The 23,559-nt window shown below is 44.1% G+C and overlaps 1 protein-coding gene across 4 annotated transcripts in view; it reads right to left on the bottom strand.

Moving 5' to 3' along the window:
- The window catches only part of CLCC1 (chloride channel CLIC like 1), a 125,351-nt gene that overhangs the window by 71,859 nt on the left and 29,933 nt on the right, over window positions 1–23,559 (bottom strand). For all 4 annotated transcript variants that reach the window (XR_012233663.1, XM_073582853.1, XM_073582852.1 and 1 more), the window contains exons 5-6: window positions 16,489–16,713; window positions 12,364–12,504 (exon numbers count right to left, since the gene is read on the bottom strand). Coding sequence is in view for 3 of the 4 variants with exons in the window: in XM_073582853.1 (XP_073438954.1) it covers window positions 12,364–12,504; window positions 16,489–16,713 (366 nt within the window). In the remaining variant the exon portion in view is untranslated. The remainder of the gene's footprint in view (window positions 1–12,363; window positions 12,505–16,488; window positions 16,714–23,559) is intronic.

Here is a 23,559-nt window from a genome sequence, read left to right as displayed (position 1 = left end):
TTTACATATGCTTATTTTGCTTGTATCTAGCCATTTTAACCCCTTCGTGACCAGGCTTGAATGGGCTTTAAAGGGGTTTTCCTACAAAGTGAAGAGGTTATTTTTTGTTGAACATGAACTGTAAAAAAAAATGAAAAAGTCTATCCATTATTCAGTAATGTATAATTATTTCAAAACTACACAAATATTACATTTTTTTCTGCTTAAAACAAAACTTCATACAGCCACATCAATGAAAATATATATAAAAAATTATGGCTGTGAAAAAGAAAAAAACGATCATTTAAAGGGGTTATTCTTTGAATAACAGTTCTACAATTGGATGTCTTTTAAAAAAAATGCTCCTGCTATGTGCTGTGTGATCGTGCAGGAACATGGTCTGATCATACCACAGCTCCTAGGCAGGGAAGGGAGCAAAAGAGTATACAGACAGGACACCATGGGATCACAGCTGATTCTTTGAGGTAAAACATTGTTTAAAGGGAATCTGTCAGCAGGATTGTGCTCAGTAACCTACAAACAGTGTCAGGTCGGCGCCGTTATACTGAATAAAATGATACCTTGGTTGATGAAATCTGTCTTATTTTTTTAAAATTCGCTTATTAAACAACAAACAGAACAAAATGTACATGTTTGAATATAACCAATACAGCATATACACACTTGTCACAGTAGTTATAAAAGGGCAGCAAATTTTCACTTTAAGTCATTTGTGCAGTTTCAATTCCATGAGTCCTTATTCCACTGCAAAGTTTATAGACCAGTTATTAAGTAAACAAAGGACATTATCTAAGTTTATATAGACTGCTCAAAAAATAAAGGGAACACTTAACCCCTTAATGTCCAATGACGGACACAGTCCGTCATCAGACATTTCCCCTGCTTTGATGAGGGCTCCGGCACTGAGCCCGCATCAAAGCCGGGACATGTCAGCTGTTATGAACAGCTGACATGTGCCCGCAATAGGCACGAGCGGAATCGCCGTCCGCCCGCGCCTATTAACTAGTTAAATGCCGCTGTGAAAGCTGACAGCGTGCATTTAAATAGCATTTCCGGCCGCCGGGCCGGAAATGACGTCACCGCCGACCCCCGTCACGTGATCGGGGGTCGGCGTCATGTTGCCTGGACAAACAGAGGTCTCTATGAGACCTCTATGGTTGTTACAGGCATATGGCTTTCAGCGCCACCCGGTGGTCGGCGCTGAAAGCACAGCAGTAAATCTGCCACATATGGGCGATCTGCTCATCGCCCATATGTAGCAGAGCCGATCGGGTTGCGCAAGCTTCTAGCCTCCTATGGAGGCTATTGAAGCATGCCAAAAGTAAAAAAAAAAAAATGTTTAAAAATAAAAAAAAATTAAAAAAACCTAAAAGTTCAAATCACCCCCCTTTCGCCCCAATCAAAATAAAACAGTAAAAAAAAAATCCCACATACACATATTAGGTATCGCCGCGTTCAGAATCGCCCGATCTATCAATAAAAAAAAAGCATTAACCCAATCGCTAAACGGCGTAGCAAGAAAAAAATTAAAAACGCCAGAATTACATTTTTTTGGTCACCAAGACATTGCATTAAAATGCAATAACGGGCGATGAAAAGAACGTATCTGCACAAAAGTGGTATCATTAAAAATGTCAGTCCGGCACGGAAAAAATAAGCCCTCACCCGACCCCAGATCATGAAAAATGGAGACGCTACGGGTCTCGGAAAATTGCGCAATTTTTTTTTTTTTTATTTTTTTTTAGCAAACTTTGCAAAAAAATTTTTCACCACTTAGATAAAAGAGGACATAGACATGCTTGGTGTCTATGAACTCGTAATGACCTGGAGAATCATAATGGCAGGTGAGATTTAGCATCTAGTGAACCTAACAAAAAAGCCAAGCAAAAAACAAGTGTGGGATTGCACTTTTTTTGCAATTTCACCGCACTTGGAATTTTTTTCCCGTTTTCGAGTACATGACATGGTAAAACCAATGATGTCATTTAAAAGTACAACTCGTCCCGCAAAAAATAAGCCCTCACATGGCCATATAAACGGAAAAATAAAAAAGTTATGGCTCTGGAAAGAAGGGGAGGGAAAAATGAAAATGTAAAACCAAAAATACCCCTGGTCATTAAGGGGTAACAGAATAGAACTCCATGTAAATCAAACTTCTGTGAAATTAAACTGTACACTTAGGAAGCAACACTGATTGACAATCAATTTCACATGCTGTTGTGCAAATGGAATAGACAACAGATGGAAATTATTGGCAATTATCAAGACACACTCAATAAAGGAGTGGTTCTGCAGGTGGGAACCACAGACCACATCTCAGTACCAATGCTTTCTGGCTGATGTTTTGGTCACTTTTGAATGTTGGTTGTGCTTTCACACTCGTGGTAGCATGAGACGGACTCTACAACCCACACAAGTGGCTCAGGTAGTGCAGCTCATCAAGGATGGCACATCAATGCAAGCTGTGGCAAGAAGGTTTGTTGTGTCTATCAGCGTAGTGTCCAGAGGCTGGAGGCACTACCAGGAGACAGGCCAGTACACCAGGAGACGTGGAGGTGGCCGTAAGAGGGCAACAACCTCAGCCTTTGTGCAAGGAGGAACAGGAGGAGCACTGCCAGAGCCCTGCAAAAACAGGATTTTTAGTTGCTTACCGTAAAATCTGTTTCTCTGAGCCTTCATTGGGGGACAAAGAAAACCATGGGTGTATGCTATGCTGCCACTAGGAGGCTGACACTATGAAGAAAAAAAGTTAGCTCCTCCTCCGCAGTGTACACCCCACCGACAGGAAGTAGGATACTCAGTTAGTGAGAAAGCAGTAGGAGAAGCAATGTAAACGAGACAGAAACCACAGAAAAAAACACAAACTCAAACTGTAACAATATAATACAGTAAACAGCGCTGTTCAACTTGGGAGGGTGCCGTGTCCCCCAATGAAGGCTCAGAGAAATAGATTTTACGGTAAGCAACTAAAAATCCTGTTTTCTCTATCGCTTCATTGGGGGACACAGAAAACCATGGGACGTCCCAAAGCAGTCCCCAAGGGGAGGGAACAGCAGACAACTCCAATCAGGACGAGGAAATCACCATCGTCACCTGCAAGGTCTTTTTACCCCAACCGGCACTCGCTGAAGCTAGGCATGGGCTGTGAAGATAGGCACGGGTCCTTGTGAACCTGTGGAGGACATATCATGACACTGCAGAGGTACCGGGCGAAGTCCCAAAGAGAACCTCCAGGAGGACACACACTGCCCGAGCAGAGTGCGTCATACTCGAAAGAAAGCAGTCCTTCCTGACCCGGAACCGTTCTAATGCCGACCGGATTCAGCGGGCAGCCGCTGACCTGGAAAAGTCTGAGGCGGACGAAAGACAGGAAATTAAGAATGATGGACACTGAACCTTTAATGCACAGCACTAACCGCTGCTACAGACCCTGTGATACCCCAGGAGAGGATGAGAGTCTGAAAGGGAAGGCTACCAAATGAAAAGGAAAATGAAAATGAACCCGTCTGTTGCAAAAAGCAGACATTTCCGAAGCCCTGAAGAAATCAGGGCCTGGATAAAAGCTTCCTGGAACAAGGGAAAAATCATGCGAGTCACAGAAGACAAATGCTGAACGAAGAAAATATCTTCCTGAAAAACAAGGATGGACTCAATCCTATATCTCCAACAAGATATGCTGAGGAAAATGGACTGAAGAACGACAAGGTTTAACCAGAGGAAGGAGAGAGCCTGCCCTTCCAGTGACCTCCTAATAATTTGGCCTATTGGAGTCAAACGGAAGGAACGGCAAGTTGGAGAGGGACATCTTTCGGGATAAGTTCGCTCATGAAACCGTAAGCCAAATGGACCCTTAGATGGGAACGATTTTGCTGGACTCGGGAAGGTGGAAACCATGTCCCCATTGCAAGAAAAATTTTGGGGAAGCGAGGACAGTCATAGAATCATAGAATCATAGAATCATAGAATCGTAGAGTTGGAAGGGACCTCCTGGGCCATCTGGTCCAACCCCCTGCTCAAAGCAGGATTCGCTAAATCATCCCAGTCAGATGTCTGTCCAGCCTCTGTTTGAAGACTTCCATTGAAGGAGAACTCACCACTTCTCGTGGCAGCCTGTTCCACTCATTGATCACTCTAACTGTCAAAAAGTTTTTTCTAATATCTAATCTGTGTCTCCTCCCATTCAGTTTCATCCCATTGCTTCTAGTCTTTCCTTGTGCAAATGAGAATAAAGTTGATCCTTCTACAATGTGACAGCCCTTTAGATATTTGTAGACAGCAATTAAGTCTCCTCTCAGTCTTCTCTTTTGCAAACTAAACATTCCCAAATCCTGCAACCTTTCCTCATAAGACAGGGTTTGCAGACTGGTCACCATTCTGGTCGCTCTTTTCTGAACTTGCTCCAGTTTGTTGATGTCTTTTTTAAAATGTGGTGCCCAAAACTGGACACAATATTCCAGATGAGGTCTGACCAAAGAGGAGTAGAGGGAAATAATGACTTCACGTGATCTAGACTGTATGCTTCTGTTAATACATCCTAGAACTGCATTTGCCTTTTTTGCTGCTGCATCACACTGTTGACTCATATTCAGTCTGTGATCTATTAGTATACCCAAGTCTTTTTCACATGTGCTGTCACTTAGCCCTATTCCTCCCATTCTATATATGCTTTTTTCATTTTTATTGCCCAGATGTAGTACTTTGCATTTCTCCCTGTTAAAAACCATTCTGTTAGTTACTGCCCACTTCTCCAGTTTATTTAAATCTTTTTGAATCCTCTCTCTCTCTTCTCTAGTATTAGCTATCCCTCCTAGCTTTGTGTCATCAGCAAATTTAATCAGTTTACCCTCAATTCCTTCATCTAAATCGTTGATAAAGATGTTGAACAATACAGGGCCCAGGACAGAGCCCTGTGGTACCCCACTTGAGACATTCTTCCAACTGGATGTGCAGCCATTTACGACCACTCTTTGGGTCCGATCACTAAGCCAGCTATGAATCCACCTAACAGTTGCCTTGTCCATTCCATACTTAGTCATTTTTTCAATAAGGATTGTATGAGAGACTTTGTCAAATGCTTTGCTGAAGTCAAGATATACTATATCTACAGCAAATTCTTCCGACCAGCCTCCAGGAAGAATGCTGTGATGAGCAAGTTAGGCCACGCGTCTATAGAACTTTGCAACCCGGGTGGAGGCGAAGGCAGGACACGATATAGCGGCGGACGCTTGTAAGGCTGACCTTCCCAACTACTGTGTGAATTCGCTGTTGGTATCCCTGAGGGATGCACGACTGGGAGAGGAAGGACCGTAGTGATTGAAAACTTGGAACCGGAGGGTTCGTAGTCGCAAAAGTAGTCCAATATGCGAAGCGCTCAGGAGAAAAAGAGATATACCGAGGCGCCCCCTTGTCTGGAAATGGCTGAAGTCAGTTCGGTGAGAAAATGACAAGGCCTGAGAGCAGGCCACTGTTAACCTGCTAAAGAGCCAAACGCTGAATACGTACTGAATGGGACCTGGGGATAACCTTGCTCTCATCGCAGCGATGTAGGCTCAGGTTGGCTATGAAGGGACAACTGACTGCCCGACTAAGCAGGTAGAACGAAGACTACTGTATGACCTTGCAGACTGAGATCAAAAGGAAGATAAACCCAGCATACAGGGATGAGGATGGGTATGGAAAAAATAGTCCAGATACACTTTGAAAGTAAGCAGTCGAGCAAGGGAAGTCCATGGAAAAACATGGAGTCTGTCAATTGCAAGGAAAGCTGGCTCTAGAAAGATCACATAGACACCAGAAGAACTCTAGGCTGACTAAAGAAAGGTCAATCTGTATGATGATGTAAACAACCGAATCCATCCCGGACCCTCTGGAACAGGGAGGAGATTGCAGTGTGTAGACCCCCTTGGCTAAGTCTAGGACAACAAGCGCCCGAGGATAACAGTGAAAAAATACGATTCTAGCTGAAGGAAGAAATGTGTTATCACCAGACTCATCATTAGATCCAGGACTGGAGCAGCTTTCTATCCTGGTCGATGCTTGCACAGGGTCAGATCCCACTCCTGTCTGAGGTGGGATACTTGTTCCAGTCACGGTCGGAAGTCGCATCTCTGAGCTGCTGGAGGCTTTATCCGGTGTCTGTAAGAAAGAATAGATAAGTACTACTGGCCAAACATTAATGATAGGTGTAACACAACGGGCGGTAAAGTTATAGGTAAGCTCAAAAACTTCAGAAGGTGTGGCAAACTCCCGTGGAGCCACTCATACTTAGGGTCCAGAGCGTGCTGCAGTAAAACTGCGACCATCCGTATTTGACATGAGAGTGACTGACGTACCTGAAGGTGGAGTATCCACTTATGCTGCTACCGAGATCCACTCCGGTTGGACGTGGTAGATCTTACGTTTAACTGTTAACAAACCACAGATGTTATTGACTTTGAAATATGCAGCTGAAGGTCTCTTTGACTCACCTGAATGCGGCCTGTAACCGCAGCTGCAGCCTGCCAGAAGTAATAAATGCCGGCACCTCACCCTGAATAGTGATTAGACGGGAGCTTAGGCAGAAGATGCAAATGACCCTGAGGAGTGTGAGAGAGGGCGCTTCTGACTCACCTGACAATGGGACAGAAGAGCCGAACCGGTGTAGTCGATGGACCTCGGGTACGTTTGAGTTACCGGAAAGACGGCATGTATAGACTAAATGTGTCTGGTAGAGGACTATTGAAGTGCTCGATAAGGAATAGAATACTTCTGCAATAGAAGGCGAGAAACCTAAAGGCGAGAGCGTCTGACTCACCTGAATACAGTACAAAACACCAGTACCACTGAAGCAGTCATCCCCAGACATGTCTCCATTGAAATACAGCCGTTTCAACCACTGTACCTGGTAGGTGGTACGTCTGAAGCCTGGATAGCGGATATGGCCCTGACCAAATCAGAGTGGAGAGAAACCGGAGAAGTGTATAGGAGACAGTCAATTCTGTGTTGCGGTCTAGGTCTGGATACCTGACGACATTAGGTAGAGTAACGGATTCACGTGTAGTAAGCCATACCACGCAATCTGTATTAAAGTATATTCTGACCAGTCAATTCGTTTGACAGTAGAACAGTAGGCCTGGAATCAGAGGGAGACTAAACTCTACTCTCTGTTGTGCGACAGGGTTCCAACTACTGGATCTGCGAGTTGTGGTCAGCTTCTTTATCCACTGAGCCACAGCAGAAAATTGCCGGGTCACACAGACTTGACTTCTATCCAGCTGGAAGTCCGGCCCAAACACTGCAGACGTGAAGGGACAGAAGCAGCTCATTATTCTGCTTAGAGCAGTGTGATGCCAGCGCCCGGAGGGGGGCTGCAGGAAAATGAAGGGCGAGTGCCTGTGAGCAGGAGATATGGAAGCATTTGCTATGCCGAGGTTCCCGCATCATTATGTGTGAAGCAATGGTCAAGTCCTGCACCGCCAAGAATCAAGGTACAGATCTGCGATAGCAGAAACCACAACAGTCGTGTGACAAAATCAAATCTCCGAGGCAAAACGTGCGAGTGAATACTTCTACCAGGCAAACGCCATATGGCAAGTTTTATCATGTCCAATGTACCTGGGCGAACGTAGAGTGGATCGTGTCACAGAAGACAGCAGCAAGTGGTAACTAATACACCATCGACTGCATGGCTCTTGTGTGCTATGACACCGGACGTACTATTCCACTAGAGACTGAGCGGCAGAAGATTACTATTACGCCAGTGAATGGACAGCTGTAGGTTACATTGCACTAGGGCTGCACGGCTCTAGAGTACTACCGGCTGTAGGTCACTATTACACCAGTGACTGCACGACTCTAGAGTACTATTACGTTAGTGACTGTACGGCTCTAGAGTACTGATACGTCGGTGACTGCACGTCTCCAGAGTACTATTATGATAGTGACTGCCCGGCTCTAGAGTACTACCGGCTGTAGGTCTCTGTTACACCGGTGACTCCACAACGCCAAGGTACTATTACGTTAGAGACTGTACGGCTCTGGAGCACTGTTACGTCGGTGAAAGCACGTTTCCAGAGCACCATTACGCCAGTGACTGCCAAGGTCTAGATTATATTACCACTATTGATTGTACGGCTCAGGAGTACTTATTACACCAATGACTGCACTGCTTACATGAGAGACTGCACCGCTATAGCGCAATTCCCATCAGTCTCCATAGGAAAGATGGATTCAATGCCCCATCACTGGACCTGTGGATAGTGTGGCCCTGCTTAATTTTACTATAAGTGGAATATACTCCGCACCGAACCTGTTTAGGCCGAGCGGAGATGGGCAGGAAAAGGCTGGTCCTGCCAGGTGAAGGCACTAACCGGGTCCCACGCTGGGAGAAAACGACCGCCCACTTAAGCGGTGCCGGAAGGTTGGGGGACTGAGAAAATGGAGGCAGCCTGAGAGGAGCAGGGCAGAAAAGCGCGCGCTTTCACTGAGAGGCCGAGGGAGGACGAATTGGCGGAATTAACCGCACTGTTAGGTGGCCCAAGATGGCGCTGTCCGAAGACAATAGGCAGGCTAGAAGGAGTTTGCGAGGTCGTGCGCCGCCTCAGGGGAGCAGAACATAGAGGGAGAGAGCGGTGGGTGGGCCCAAAACGGGCGGGAGAGAAGCCCGCCCGAGGATTAAGGCGGGGGGGGCGTGGCAAGGCCCAAATTGAAGCCAAGGCCTGGAGTAAATGCGGCGGCCGCCGGGGACCGCGGCGCGGAGACATCGCTGCACCGCCGCGGCGACCGCTCCCGACATGGATCCCTGCTGTAGAGATGAATAAGATAAGTGCAGCCGGGGGGAAGAAGCCCTTAACAAAGAAAGGCGCAGGGAGAGGAGGGGGGAAGCCAGCATGGAGGCATTACACCTAAGGGGAGGCTGCCACAGGGAGCTGAATACTGAAGGATCCGTGATTCCTCGCCCTTTATTTGTTCTGAGGAGGAAACCTGGGGAAAGAGAGGTACCTCATCGTCCAGGTGATGTAAAGACATCCGTGAATTTTCGTAGGACGTCCGCGCCTCCTCCAAACCGACAGGCTCTGGTGGGCGAGTGGGTGGGAGACGGGGGACCAGGACCAGTCTGGATCGCCTCACACACATCCGTGTTAGGGGGCTCTTGGTCCTGCTGTGGAGACCTATGAGGATATGGGGTGGCAACACATGCCGTACTCATAGTCTCTTTGTGGGACTACAGATGTGACTATTCACTCTGTATCCCTCCGGAAAACCTGAAAAGAAATGACGCACACTGAGGTAGATATGGGTCTAATGAAAGACCCGTGTCCACCTCCTACTGACACTAAGCAAAACCGAGTATCCTACATCCTGTCGGTGGGGTGTACACTGCGGAGGAGGAGCTAACTTTTTTTCTACATAGTGTCAGCCTCCTAGTGGCAGCATAGCATACACCCATGGTTTTCTGTGTCCCCCAATGAAGCGATAGAGAAATGACTACCAGCAGGCCACAAATGTGCACGTGTCTGCACAAACAGTTAGAAATCGACTCAATGAGGATGGTCTGAGTGCCCGACGTCCACAGACGTAGGACACTCTTGTTTCAACTTCTGTAATGTGCCCCCTCATGGCCTGAATGTCCTGTCGGAGATGCCCCACCTCAGAGTGTATGTCTTCTATTTTCCCAGTCAAGGAAGTCCTAGTTAAAGATATAGCTTGTATTAACTGTTCAGATGCCTGCCTTAGAGTTAAATCCTCTTGATCACGACGGTCTTCACTATCAGAAGCGTGGTTTTTTTATGCTGATCTGCAGCTTTAGCATTTGATGGATTATTTCTAAGAGATCGTGTACTATCAGAGGGATCGGTCTTTGCAAACTTTTAGCTTTTCGGACACCCCTGAGCCTTTTGAACGATTCATGGTTAACGTTTATGAAGTGCAACAAGCTGATTAAATGAATATATAAGTCTCTTCTAAAGGCCCCTTTACATTTAGCGATGCACCAGCGATCCGACCAGCGATACGACCCGGTCAGGATCGCTGGTGCATCGCTAAATGATCGCTAGTGAGCTGCCACACAGGCAGACCTCACAGCGATGCAGCAGCGAAGCAGCGCACGATACTCACCTTTCACACAGCGATCCTGACGTCCTCCCGCCCGCCTCCACGCGCCGCTCGTCGTCACAGCAGGAAGCTGACGTCGAGAAATGGAGCCGGACATTCTCGCGCGATCAGCGATGGACAGCGGGGGAGCGGTTGGAGGTAAGTATCACACATAGCGATATCGCTATAACGTCACAAAATGGGTGACGTTATAGCGATATCGCTATGTGTAAAACCCCCTTTACTTTGCCTCCAATCGTGGCAGCATGAAACCCGTCTTATGGTTGTTCTTTAATCTTTATTTTCAGTTTGTAGTTAATGAGATTCTTGTGCTTTAAGGCATATGTGATGCTCAGAATAGATATTCACAATGCAGCCTTCTGACAGGTCACTGATCCCTCACTGAGCTGCCCCCCAGTTTACATAATGAATATCTGTACATGTTTAAAAAAAAAAAAAAATCCTTCTGCAGGCAGGTGCCGGCAGGATAATCACGTGTTTTATGTGCCAATAATACATTTTATTCACGTTATTTAGTTAAGGAAAAAAAAAACAATTTGAAAATGGCACCTGCGCAGTAGCAGCTATCGGTGTCTATAGCTGTGATATGATAGCTGTCACTGTGCAAGAAAAAAAAAAAAGAGAAGAAAAAAAAAATTCTCCTCCAAGATGGCGCCCCGCCCATGCCTGCTCAGCTCTCAGCTATCTCCAAGCTGCTACTGTGCAGGCGGCACCATCTTGGAGGAGGAATTTTTTTTCTTCTCCAGTAACATGGCACCGCCGGTGCAGTAGCAGCGATCAGATCAGCTATATACACCGATAGCAGCTACTGCGCAGGTCCGGCGGGCGCCATTTTCAAATTGATTTCTTTTTTCTTTCTAGCTGAATATTGTGAATATAGAACGTATTATTGGCACATAAGACGTGATTATGCTGCAGAGCAGGTGCCACGGCCGGCAATTGCCTACAGAAGGTTTTTTTTTTTTTTCTGTTTTTTTTTTTTTTTTTTTTAATATGTACAGATATTCATTATTCAGTCTAGGGGGCAGGTCAGTGAGGGATCAGTGACCTGTAAGCATTCTGCATTATGAATATCTAATCAGCGCACCACATACACCAACCCCGCCTTAGGACATGAGAATCTCACTAGCACAAAACTGAAAATAAAGAACAACCACAAAACGGATTTCATCAACCAAGGTATCATTTTAATCAGTATAATGGCGCCGGCCTCACACTATGTTTAGGTTACTGTGCACAATCCTGCTGACAGGTTCCTTTTTAAAACAGGCAATGTAATGTTTTGCCTCATAGAATCAGCTGTGATCCCGTGCTGTTCTGTCTGTATACTCTCTTTTCATTCCTCTCCTGCTCAGGAGCTGTTCCTGCACAGTCAGACACAGCCATTACACAGTATGGGCACATTTATAAGATTATCTCAGCACAGGAGCATTTGTTTTAAACAGATCCATTTGTGGAAATTATTACTATTCCAAGATTTATTGATTAAAATCAACCATTGCTCATGGGAAAACTCTTTAAATGTGTGCATATAGTGTAGCGTTGAGTGTATAAAGATACTCCCCTACTGCCACTTTCTCCAGGATCCAGAGCAGTCTGACTCTGTTTCTTAGTGATGTCACCGCTCTGCAGACTCTCCGAGTCACACTGCGCTCTACGTGAGATGGAAGTGCCTCTTACAATGTAAGCCTACGCAGTGTCAGAACAAGGCCCCATAGGCGTACATTGTGAAAGAGGCTTTCAGCTCATACATAGAGCACAGTGACCGAGAGAGTGTGAAGAGCGGTGATGTCACTGAGAAGAGGAGCAGAACAGCACTGGATACCAGAGAAGGTGACGATAGGTGAGTAGATTAACACAGTACACTACACATCCACACATTTAATGAAAAAAAATATTTGTGGGAACGTTTCTTTGATCAAAAATATTCTGAAATATAGCAGTAATAGCTTGTGCTTAGCTGCTAGAGGTGTATACAGATTACACACAATACAGATATTCTTCTAAGTGGCACATTTTCCTGCATCGCCATCACTGGTAAAACTAAGCATCAGAGCACAAATTAAAACCAAGAGACTGTATGTGTAACTGCTTGGACAGTGTGCTACTGTAACCGCTCTTCCTTCTTTCCCAGATACAAGGATTCTGCACAAAGAACTCTTTAATGGTCCATATGAAAATGAATATTGTACCAAGGTCCCAGCCATAAAGTTCTAGACGTTACACAATGAAAGGGCTAAATCCCTTTCATTGCTGCACATATGCACTTACCTTATACAAGTACATCCAGTTCCAAGCCACGCTGACAAAAAAGCTTAGAATACAGAGTCTCCGAAACTGTGTAAACCATCCGATGCGTGACCACAACTCCGTCGCTATGATCGATACAAGGCACGTAATACACAGGAGAATCTGCAGAAAAGGGATATCACAATAGAGTCCAAGCACTTGGTGCTAAACGTCCTGTAGATTTTACTTAACGATGTGCAGTAAAATAAGTAATACAAATGGTTAACACTTCCATCATTGCAGAATAATGACTAGGCCGGTTTGCCATGTTCCTTCCCTGTACATTAGATGAAAGGGAGAATAGGTTAATACATGGCCGATACTACCAGAGATCAGCTTCAGATGAAGGTTTCTATCTGTCATGGAATAAAGTATTAGAGGAGCTGTCAGCTGCCTGCTCTGTCCTAACCACGGACAGCACGAATAAGATCCTGGCTGCGTTACTGCAGAAGTCTAGGTTTTACTCTAAAATCATGATGCATTAATAGAATAGCCGGACGCGGACTATGCATCTTGGATGACTAGTCAGAGACCGATCCTCGGCAGCTCCTCCATGCCACGATCCTTGTGGCTGACAATCTCTTCCTATGCACACATAGAGAGACCCTGTAAGTCTAGGGAAGAATTCGCTTAAGACCAGCATTTTTGGACTAATCATCAGTGGCACACACATAAGGAGAGACGTGTCAGTCTAGGGAAGAAGTCGCTTGCAACCAGCATTCTTGGACTAGTCATCAGTGGCCAACACATAAGGAGAGACCTGTCAGTCTAGGGGACAAGTTGCTTGCCACCAGCATTCTTGGACTAATCATCAGTGGCACACACACACATAAAGAGAGACGTGTCAGTCTAGGGGAGAAGTCGCTTGCAACCAGCATTCTTGGACTAGTCATCAGTGGCACACACATAAGGAGAGACCTGTCAGTCTAGGGGAGAAGTCGCTTGCGACCAGCATTCAGGGACTAGTCATCAGTGGCCAACACATAAGGAGAGACCTGTCAGTCTAGGGGAGAAGTCGCTTGCAACCAGCATTCTAGGACTAGTCATCAGTGCAACACACATAAGGAGAGACCTGTCAGTCTAGGGGAGAAGTCGCTTGCGACCAGCATTCTTGGACTAGTCATCAGTGGCACACACATAAGGAGAGACCTGTCAGTCTAGGGGAGAAGTCGCTTGCGACCAGCATTCAGGGACTAGTCATCAGTGGCCAACACATAAGGAGAGACCTGTCAGTCTAGGGGAGAAGTCGCTTGCAACCAGCATTCTAGGACTAGTCATCAGTGGAACACACATAAGGAGAGACCTGTCAGTCTAGGGGAGAAGTCGCTTGCAACCAGCATTCTGGGACTAGTCATCAGTGGCCAACACATAAGGAGAGACCTGTCAGTGTAGGGGAGAAGTCGCTTGCAACCAGCATACTAGGACTAGTCATCAGTGGAACACACATAAGGAGAGACCTATCAGTCTAGGGGAGAAGTCGCTTGCAACCAGCATTCTGGGACTAGTCATCAGTGGAAAACACATAAGGAGAGACCTGTCAGTCTAGAGGAGAAGTCGCTTGCAACCAGGATTCTTGGACTAGTCATCGGTGGCACACAGTCTCTGGCCGGGATTTCTAAGTACGTTCACTCTAAAACACTTGAGGATTTCAGTGTAAAACAAACATGGCTGCAGTAATGCACTCAGTGTCTGATTAAGGCTGCCTGTGGCTCTGTGGCATGAATCAGATGACAGATTCCCATTAGGTCTTTCCTCGGTTAGATCTATTTTTGGACAAGCCGAATAATGAGCCTATTATTACAGCTATTATTAATGGGAGTGTGTAGGCCAAAATTGTCAATATAAATCAGGAAAAAAGTCTCGGAGGTATATAGCCCCTATAAAAATTGCACCTTTATAACCCCTTAGTGTCCCAACAAGTTTTCACATTTATGACCGAAATAGAAGTTTAACCCCTTAGTGACAGAGCCAAATTTTACAGTTCTGACCACTGTCACTTTTTGAGATTATAACTCTGGAACGCTTCAACGGATCCCACTGATTCAAATATTTTTTTTTGTGACATATTATACTTCTTTTTAGTGGTAAAATTTATTCGATATGACTTTCGTTTATTTATGGAAAAAAATGGAAATTTGGTAAAAACTGTAAAAATTTTGCAATTTTCAAACTTTCAATTTTTATGCCCTTAAATCAAAGCCATATCGCACAAAATAATTAATAAATAACATTTTGCACATGTCTACTTTACATCAGCACAATTTTGTCACGAAGGCACTTAGGGTGGCGACACGCTTCGGGTCTCTTTTCTGCCTGGCTCTATTCCACATGGGGTCCGCACACAGCTAATGCAAATCAGCAGTGTTTTGTTTTTTTTTGCAGGTGGCTATTCTAGCCCTTATTATTTATCCTTATGTACCCATTACCATTCGGTCACATTGTGGGCTTTTAGTGTTTCATGTCCGCTGTTGGACTTGGTCTATTATATTCTGGTGGCTGGCCATTTAAGCCGGTCATTCCTTACACTTATGTAATGCATATGGATAAGCTGCTCTTAGATAACACAGATTCATTTGACATTTTCTTTGTACTATCTAGATTGTGTGTGTGCCCTGCTCATGTTGACCCCTAGTTACCAATTTCAGCTACTTGCTATTAGGCTTTGAACTATTTCTTGCAGGTATATTTGTGAGTGGGTCATTTTTATATTCTCTACACAGGTTATGCATTGACTATTTAAATGGTTCACAACTATAACATCTTGATATGCTGTTTATATGGTTCTAGGGCTATCACACATATTGGTACTTTGTGGAGTATTTTTGCTGCAGGTGGTAGGCTCTATTATGAGTCTAGTGTGATTTGTTTGTATTGTCACATGTGTGACCATTTTTAATGTTTTTAAATGTTTTTTGCTTGTTTTTTTCTATGTCAAATAAAGTTTGTATAATTTTATGCTAATTCCTGCCTTGGGTAATCCCCTGTCTATGGCCTATTTCTTTTTTTTTCTTTTATATTGATACATTGCTATATAGGCCAGGGTTGGATCCCTTTAGATATTTCGGTGGTGCCCCCGTTCTCTGATTTTGGGGCCATGGATATTGCCCCCACCAACCCAGAAAAGGCACATCTATTAGATGCATCAATTCTGGTGCTTTGCCCGGCTCTTCCCACTTGCCCTGTTGCGGTGGCAAGTGGCGTGATAGTTGGGGGCCTTGATGTCACCTTTGTATTGTCAGGTGACATCAAGCCCTGAGGTTAGTAATGGAGAGGTGTCAATAAGACACCCCCATTACTAACCCCATATTCACATTGTAAGAAAACACAGACACCCAGAATAAAGTCCTTTAATTGAAAGAAAGACACAGACTCCTTTAATAATCTTAATTAAACCATACTTATGACCTCGCCTAATTCCACCGAAGCCCTCGATCTCCTGTAATAAAACTAAAATAAAAAAAACAACAATATACCATACCTGTCCATCGTTCTGTCCCACGCCATAATCCTTGTCTGGGGGATAAACAGTTTTCAACCTGGACGGTGCCAAAATGCGACAGTCCAGGCTGAGAACTACTGGTGACTGAGTGGCAGCGAGCGCGGCCTTAGTGACCGGTGGTGGATGTTCAGGCCCCCCATTCAAGTGAATGTGGTCTGGGTACTGTTCTGGTACTCGAACCCAAACTTTTTGTAACTGTTTGGCCGAACCTGAACATCCAGGTGTCTTCTCATCTCTACTCACTAATGATTGATATTGCTAGCTTTCTAGGGGAGAACATTCAGGCAAGTCTGCACAGTCAATCACCAGAGAGGTAAGCTGGGCACACTAAACCAGTGGTGGAACAGTGCACTGCGCCTCTTAGCCATGCCAAGGGTGCACTGTGCACTTTAATTAGCATGTTTGATTCATCTTCAGTTTCTCTAAAATAGAGGCAGTGATTAGAACATCGAAGGTAGGATTTTTAAAACTAGATAATCAAAGAGGCAATGAACTCCATAACAACATTAATTTCTATTACAACCTATAAATTTGCCACATTAGGTGTATGATGCTCATGATATATTTTGTATTACACAATGCTATGTATTTTAGCACACTACTGTTACCTTAAAAGTGGTGCCAAGATCAATTCCAATATAGTCCTCAAATATCACCGTCCACCATTCTTTCACATTGTGGAACCTAAACTGCACTAATGTCTTGATCAAAGCTTCTTCAAAAGCACCAAGGTTCCAGTCGTCATCATCAATGAACTTCTGAATCTCAATAAGCATCTGTTTTGAAAGGACCATCTCCGCGTTATAATAGACTTCAGAACTGGAGTCTTCTGGCTGAGGAATAATAGTCATTCAGTACAAGAACTGCCCAATGTTTACATCCAGTTTATTACATATTAGTTTTGCAATTAAATTAATCTTCAAAACATATTTCTAGAGGAAATTAAAGAGCAGAGAACATTGTAAGAAATTCTGAGCAGGATAATATGTTCACAAAAATAACAAAAATCTCATAAAGTTGCAACACAATTTAAATAGGGCCCAACTACAAGGATCATATGCTGATCCAGGACTGAAATTTACGAGGAAGTGTTATAAACTGCTTTTTTCGTTCATGCCTCTCATCATTCTTTTAAACTATTAATTCCACAATTGCGTAAATGCATACTTACTAATATACAGAGTAAGGCAATAAAATATTTAACATTTCATATATCTTTGTCCTTTTTTATACTTCTATCTGCCCCTCGATGCATCCAGATTCATATAGCTAAATGGGTGGTCCTATTCTTCCACTGCTTAAAGGGTTTGTCCGGTCCAAATTGATAAATCTGCAGTCACTCTGTGTGACTCTGTGTATCTTTTGTTGTGGGTAAAAAGGATCAAACGATTTGTAGCTTAGGATCCCGGTGTAGGCTAAGGCTGTGTGCCCACGTTGCTCTTTTTTAGGTGTTTCCACAGCGGCAATGCCGCTGCGGAAACGCTTAAAAAACGCTAGTTAAAATACATCCCATGCAATCCTATGGGATTCCACAGTTGCTGTGCCATTACTGCGGATTTTTCCGCTGCGGAATCGCATTGCGGAAAAATCCGCAGCATGTCCATTAATTTTGCGGATTTGCGGCGATTCCGCAGCCATAGGATTGCATTGAAATGCTCAGTCACACTTGACTTCACATAATATTGGAACATTTCATTAAGGATTTCTAATTGTGTGTGTTACTAAATTGTAAAAGTAAAAAAAGTGTAGTCAGCTTACCTGTCTGCAAAGCAATCCCCAAGCCTGCCAACGCCCAGCACGGACTGTGGTGAGCATCCACATGAATTAGGAGCAAGAGGAAGAAAAAAAAAATTGATCCAGCTGGAGACGGAGGGGGCTGCAATTAACAAAGCTTTATTGGACAACTTAAAAATATGTTGGTTCTAAAAAATTTCTTATAGCAAACACCAAGCACACCAATGAGGAGGATCAATGCGTTTCAACTAAAAAATAGTCTTAGTCATGATCTACCTGCTAATACATTGAGAAACTATATATAGAGTGCACATGACATTGACTGGACAGACAATTAAAAATGCAAAAAAGCATATACAAATTGAGAAAAAAAAACCCCAAATATTACTTGGTCAAGAATCATCATGGATAACAGTGAATTAGGATAAAACATTTCCTTATAAGATACTGCATGAACAGTGTTCAGTATAATTTTATTAAATCTTGTCTGGCATTGAGACCACGGGGAATACGGGTGTCAAGCATAAACATCCAGTATGTTTCACGGTTGAAACAGTGAAACTTACTGGATGTTTATGCTTGACACCCATATTCCCCGTGGTCTCAATGCCAGACAAGATTTAATAAAATTATACTGAACACTGTTCATGCAGTATCTTATAAGGAAATGTTTTATCCTAATTCACTGTTATCCATGATGATTCTTGACCAAGTAATATTTGGGTTTTTTTTTTTTTTTTTTCTCAATTTGTATATGCTTTTTTGCATTTTTAATTGTCTGTCCAGTCAATGTCATGTGCACTCTATATATAGTTTCTCAATGTATTAGCAGGTAGATCATGACTAAGACTATTTTTTAGTTGAAACGCATTGATCCTCCTCATTGGTGTGCTTGGTGTTTGCTATAAGAAATTTTTTAGAACCAACATATTTTTAAGTTGTCCAATAAAGCTTTGTCAATTGCAGCCGCCTCCGTCTCTAGCTGGATCAATTTTTTTTTTCTTCCTCTTACTAAATTGTACACTACAATAGATAAAGTCCTTCTTGATGGCCGACCTGCCTCGATCTTCTTATGAGCCTGTACTTTAGTGGGTCACCTTATCATGGATCTCTTGTTTTGTCATGCTGTTTGCTTTATTTTATTGATTGTGTGTTGCCTTTAATGATGTAAGGAATTTGTATGTATTTCTAATATTGATGTGAGGGCACATCTTACAATGTGTTTGTCACGGGTTTACAGTGACAAAGAGGAACCAGAAGACCACGTCGTGTGATTTCCCTTATTATTGAACTGACTAGAAGCACTTCTTCATATGAAACGGTGCAGGTTTCTTCTAGCATTGCAGGGGTTAATCTGCTCAGTTGTGAGCCCCTGGAGACTTTCCTGCATTAAGGCTCTCAGCTGTTCACTGTTTGCCACACGCCTCTCCTAAATAAACCATACTCTGGCAAGCACGCATTGCCAGAGCTAGCTTCATTGCTGCATGGTTGTTCAGGAGTTAGTAAAGAGTTGTTGTTTAAGGAGGAGTTTGGTGTACTTATCTAAGACTATTGCATGATTTTGGTTCTGTGCTAATCCTCTTCTTCTCCTACTCTGTTTTTCCCCATCCTCCACTCCTGGTGTTTTCCTCTGTTGTTTGTGTGTGCATATTTGATTGGTATATTCCTTTATTCCTGTTCGTATTCCCCTGTTAGTAAGGTTGGTGTATTGCCATACACCGCTTCTCCCATCTTCCATGGGTTGGCGGAGGGTACAGACTGAAGGCAGATTGAGGAGTTCAGCAAGTTGTACGTGGCCCCGGCGTATTCACCATTAGAAGTAATATGGGGAACAGGGATAGCTCGGTCGCCCCTAGCATTAGTGACAGGGAATGATCCCCTGGTGACGAGATACCCAACGATAGAGTCGTGACAGTGTGGCTTTGTTGTAAACTTACATTTTACAAGAGTGGGCTTGTATTTTTAACAGGTTCCATAGGCAATACAAAATATATATCGTGAGGAGCTGCCCACTTACTAAAGACGATTGGACCAATGCACGTAGAGCGGGGTCCACTGCTCTAAAGGATGCAGACTTTTTACAGCACGAAGCACCAGTTATGCCGAAATTATTGTGTTTTATTAGAGATTTACTTGCTGTGTTTTATTAAAGATTTGCTTGCTGTGGGGCGTGGCCTTGCAGCATGTGAGGAGGACGTGTGCATGCAGAGCTCCCGCATGTCCTAGTTAATTACTGCTGCTAAATCCCCAAAGCACAGCCGGTAATTACCTGTAGAGAGGCCCTGGGGACTGGTGGAGGTCGTAGGGCCATCGTGGGAGCATTCCTGGCGTGCAACATGTTGAAAAAGGTCAAAAGAGGATTGCAGGAGAGATGGCCTCTGGTTCCCAAGATGGCGCCGCTGCTTCAGCACGTGCTTTGGCAGATGCAGAAGCTGATAGTGCTGATAGAGTCTCTGAAGGCATATTTGCGTGGTATGTTCATACGTGAGATTTCAAAGATTAAGTCTAGTTCTAGAATGAAATCCAAACTTTTGCTCCAGGAATTGGAAGATGCAGAGCGGGCTTTTTCAATTCAGGTCACTCCCAGTGCACAACAGAGAATTAAGGATGCTCAGTTGCGAGTGACCAAAATGTCTCTGGAAGTGGCAGCGTAGAAACGTATGTTCCAATCGACACAAATCTTTGAAAATGCAGAAAGTGTGGGGCACCTACTCTCAGTTATAACGTCAGCACAAAAGGGGTCCTCGTTCATACCTGGGCTCAATGGTGAAAATGGGACACTTGATACTGATGCGCCGGGAATCCTGGGAGTTTTGGGGGTCTTCTTTACTAACTTGTATTCCTCTCATTCTGGGGCTTCCGCGGAAGATCTTGAGGAATTTTTAGGATTAGCTAAGCTCTCACGACTCTCTGACGCAGACAGAAATTTTCTGGACGAACCCCTGGGTTTGGATGAGCTTGAGGAGGCCTTGAGCACTCTGTCTAATGGCAAGGCACCGGGGGTGGATGCCTGCAAGTGGAAGTCTATAAAAAATATAAGTCGGTATTACTCCCACTGCTGCTGACTACACTTAATGATAGTCTTGGACTTGGGATCCTCCCGCCATCCATGCGGGAACCTATTATTACTGTCTTACCGAAAAAAGATAAGGATCCTACCCTCCCTGCCTCATACAGGCCAATTTCCCTTCTGACAGTAGACATCAAATTATTAGCAAAGGTACTGGCCCACTCGTCTTTCGAAGGTAGTGGAATCTTTAGTACACCCGGATCAGACGGGATTTATGCCTCGTAAGTCAACGGCCCTAAATATTAGAAGATTGTATCTTAACATGCAGGTGGGGGCGGATAATGTGGGGAGGAGGGCGGTCCTGTCTCTTGATGCTGCTAAGGCATTTGACAGCGTGGTGTGGAAATACCTTTTTGCCACGCTTCAATGCATGGGTTTCGGTCCAGGCTTCATTGGTTGGATTAAGCTTCTGTACTCTGCACCATTGGCAAGAGTGCGGGCGAAAGGATTGCTGTCTGGGCCCTTCCCTCTTCACAGGGATATCTCCGCTGCTCTTTTCCCTGGCGGTGGAGCCCTTGGTTTTGAGGATAAGACTAAACCCGGAAATTGAAGGATTTAGGTATGGGGCATTGGAGGAGAAAGTGGCTCTTTATGCAGATGATATTCTTTTGTTCTTAGCGGACCCTGACAGATCACTGAATAGTGCAATGTCACTTCTTGTCTCATTTGGAGCTGTCTCGGGACTAGTTATAAACTGGGAAAAGTCTGCTATTCTCCCATTAGACCCAATCTGTGGTCAGAGTTCCACAAGTGCCGGTAGTGTCGTGCCTTAAATACCTGGGTATTAATGTATCTAATAACATACCAGACTATGAGTGTTTAAATCTCTCACTGCTTGTAGCTAAGCTTAAACAAAAGATTAAGGCATGGGCTAAGTTACATCTGTCAATGGTGGGGAGAGTGAATCTGTTGAAAATGGTGATTATGGCACAACTTTTGTATGTTCTTCATAACTCCCCGATTTGGCTTCCTCAAAACAGGTTCTTTAAAATTAATGCACTATTCAGGGAACTTATTTGGCTAAAAAAGGATGCGAGGATCAAGTTAGAACATTTACAAAGGGGTAAGGAGGAGGGAGTGCTGGCATTGCCTAACCCTTGGTTATATTTTTTATCTTCTCAGTGTTAGCATCTAGCAGGGGGATCGGAAGATGCATCTGTGGAGATGGGGGGAGGTCGAGGGATTCTCCAGTTTCTTGGGGGTCGGGGACCTCTATTGTCTAAGTTGAAGGCAAATAAATTCAGACCTTGGATAGCTAAACTTCCGACGGTAATGCTTATGGTTAAGGTGTGGGGTAAAATCAAAAGTTTAAGAGGAATTGCTGGGTTCACTAGGTATGCTCCCATATGGGATAATCAGCATTTGCCGCAATTGAGAACATTGAAAGGGTTCGCGCAGTGGCGACGTGTGGGTATCTGGTGGCTTTCACAGCTGATAGATGGAGGAGATTTCCCACTTCAACACTCTACATTCTACCAGTATTTGCAGACCCGCATGCACCCTATCATTATACATCATGATGCTGTAATTAATAGGCTCGGTCTGCTGACATCCACGAGAGGATTGATTTCTTTTGTGTATGGGGAACTCCTTTCAAAGGCGCTATTAGGTCACCCGATAACGGCGCTAATGAAATGGGAACAACAAGTAGGTGGGATTTCGGCAGACCAATGGGAATCAATAATGCAAATGATCCCTAAGTTGTTCCTTAGTGAGCCCAATCGTCTGTCCCAACTATACATCCTCTACAGGGTTTATAGAACTCCAAAGTGGTTGTTTGATTTGGGTTTGAGACCGGATTCAAAATGTCCCAAATGTGCGCTTGACAATGCGGATATTCTACATATGCTCTGGACGTGTCCGTGCATACAGATATTTTGGATTATGGTTCTTAACTTAATATATGTAGCCACTGAGCAGGACATTCCCAGAGATCCCACTATCTGTGTACTGGGATGTGTGGAGGAGGTGAGGGGTGACGATCATCTACAAATATCAGTTGCTAGAATGCTCTTTATTGCTAGGAAACTAATAGCGTATCACTGGATCTCGGATAAAGTCCCCATGCGGAAAGAATATGTAAATAAGCTTAACCTTACATTGTGCAGAGAGAAGGCCATTTATCTTAAACGAGGAAGGCTGGCGATCTTTGAAAAAATCTGGGCAGGATGGTTGAAAATTCCAGGTTTATCGTCTGTAAATTTGTTATCGTAACAACATGTTCATGATACTCTGAATATGATTTATGTGTACATTATCAAACTATGCGCCTTAGGATGTGTGCCTTATCTATGTATGCTTTGTATCTATTTTGGTATAACTTAGCATTGGACCAGGGAAGGGGATGGGGAGGAGTGGTAGGGTTATGTGGTAAGGAATGTGGGGTACTTTGAAATAAGTGATGTTATGTTTTAAACATTTCAATAAAAAATATCTGATAAAAAAAAAAAAAAAAAAAAGATTTGCTTGCTCATCAGCTCAGCTTCAGGAACCAATGCTTCATTCAGGGACAGCAAGCAGAGGAAGACGTGCTGGTTGGCTCTTATGTATACATAAGGCCAGACAGGAGATTGCTAAACATAAAGCAATCATTCTATTAATCTCATCGGTATCTCATAGTTCGAAGCCATTTTGCTCCCAGCAACTAGGCCTGTTGTGTGGATGGGGATAGTAGACCCAAGGGAGCCGTCACCACAGGGGGTCTCACATGCAATCCCAGGTGAGGGGATGAAGTAATAGTCTTAATTCTTTCAGCTAAAAGCAAAGGTTTATGGGGGAGAGTGTGTACACTTCTGCCCATTCAGGGAGCTGATCTCAGGTGGTGGTGGGGGGGGAAGCCACATGTTTAATCAGGGAGCTAGGATAGTGACGTTGA

Source organism: Dendrobates tinctorius, unplaced genomic scaffold (genome assembly GCF_039654945.1).
Source record: "Dendrobates tinctorius isolate UK_male_01 unplaced genomic scaffold, ASM3965494v1 ptg000074l, whole genome shotgun sequence".
NCBI lineage: Eukaryota > Metazoa > Chordata > Amphibia > Anura > Dendrobatidae > Dendrobates > Dendrobates tinctorius.
This window is presented reverse-complemented; position numbering and strand designations above follow the sequence as displayed.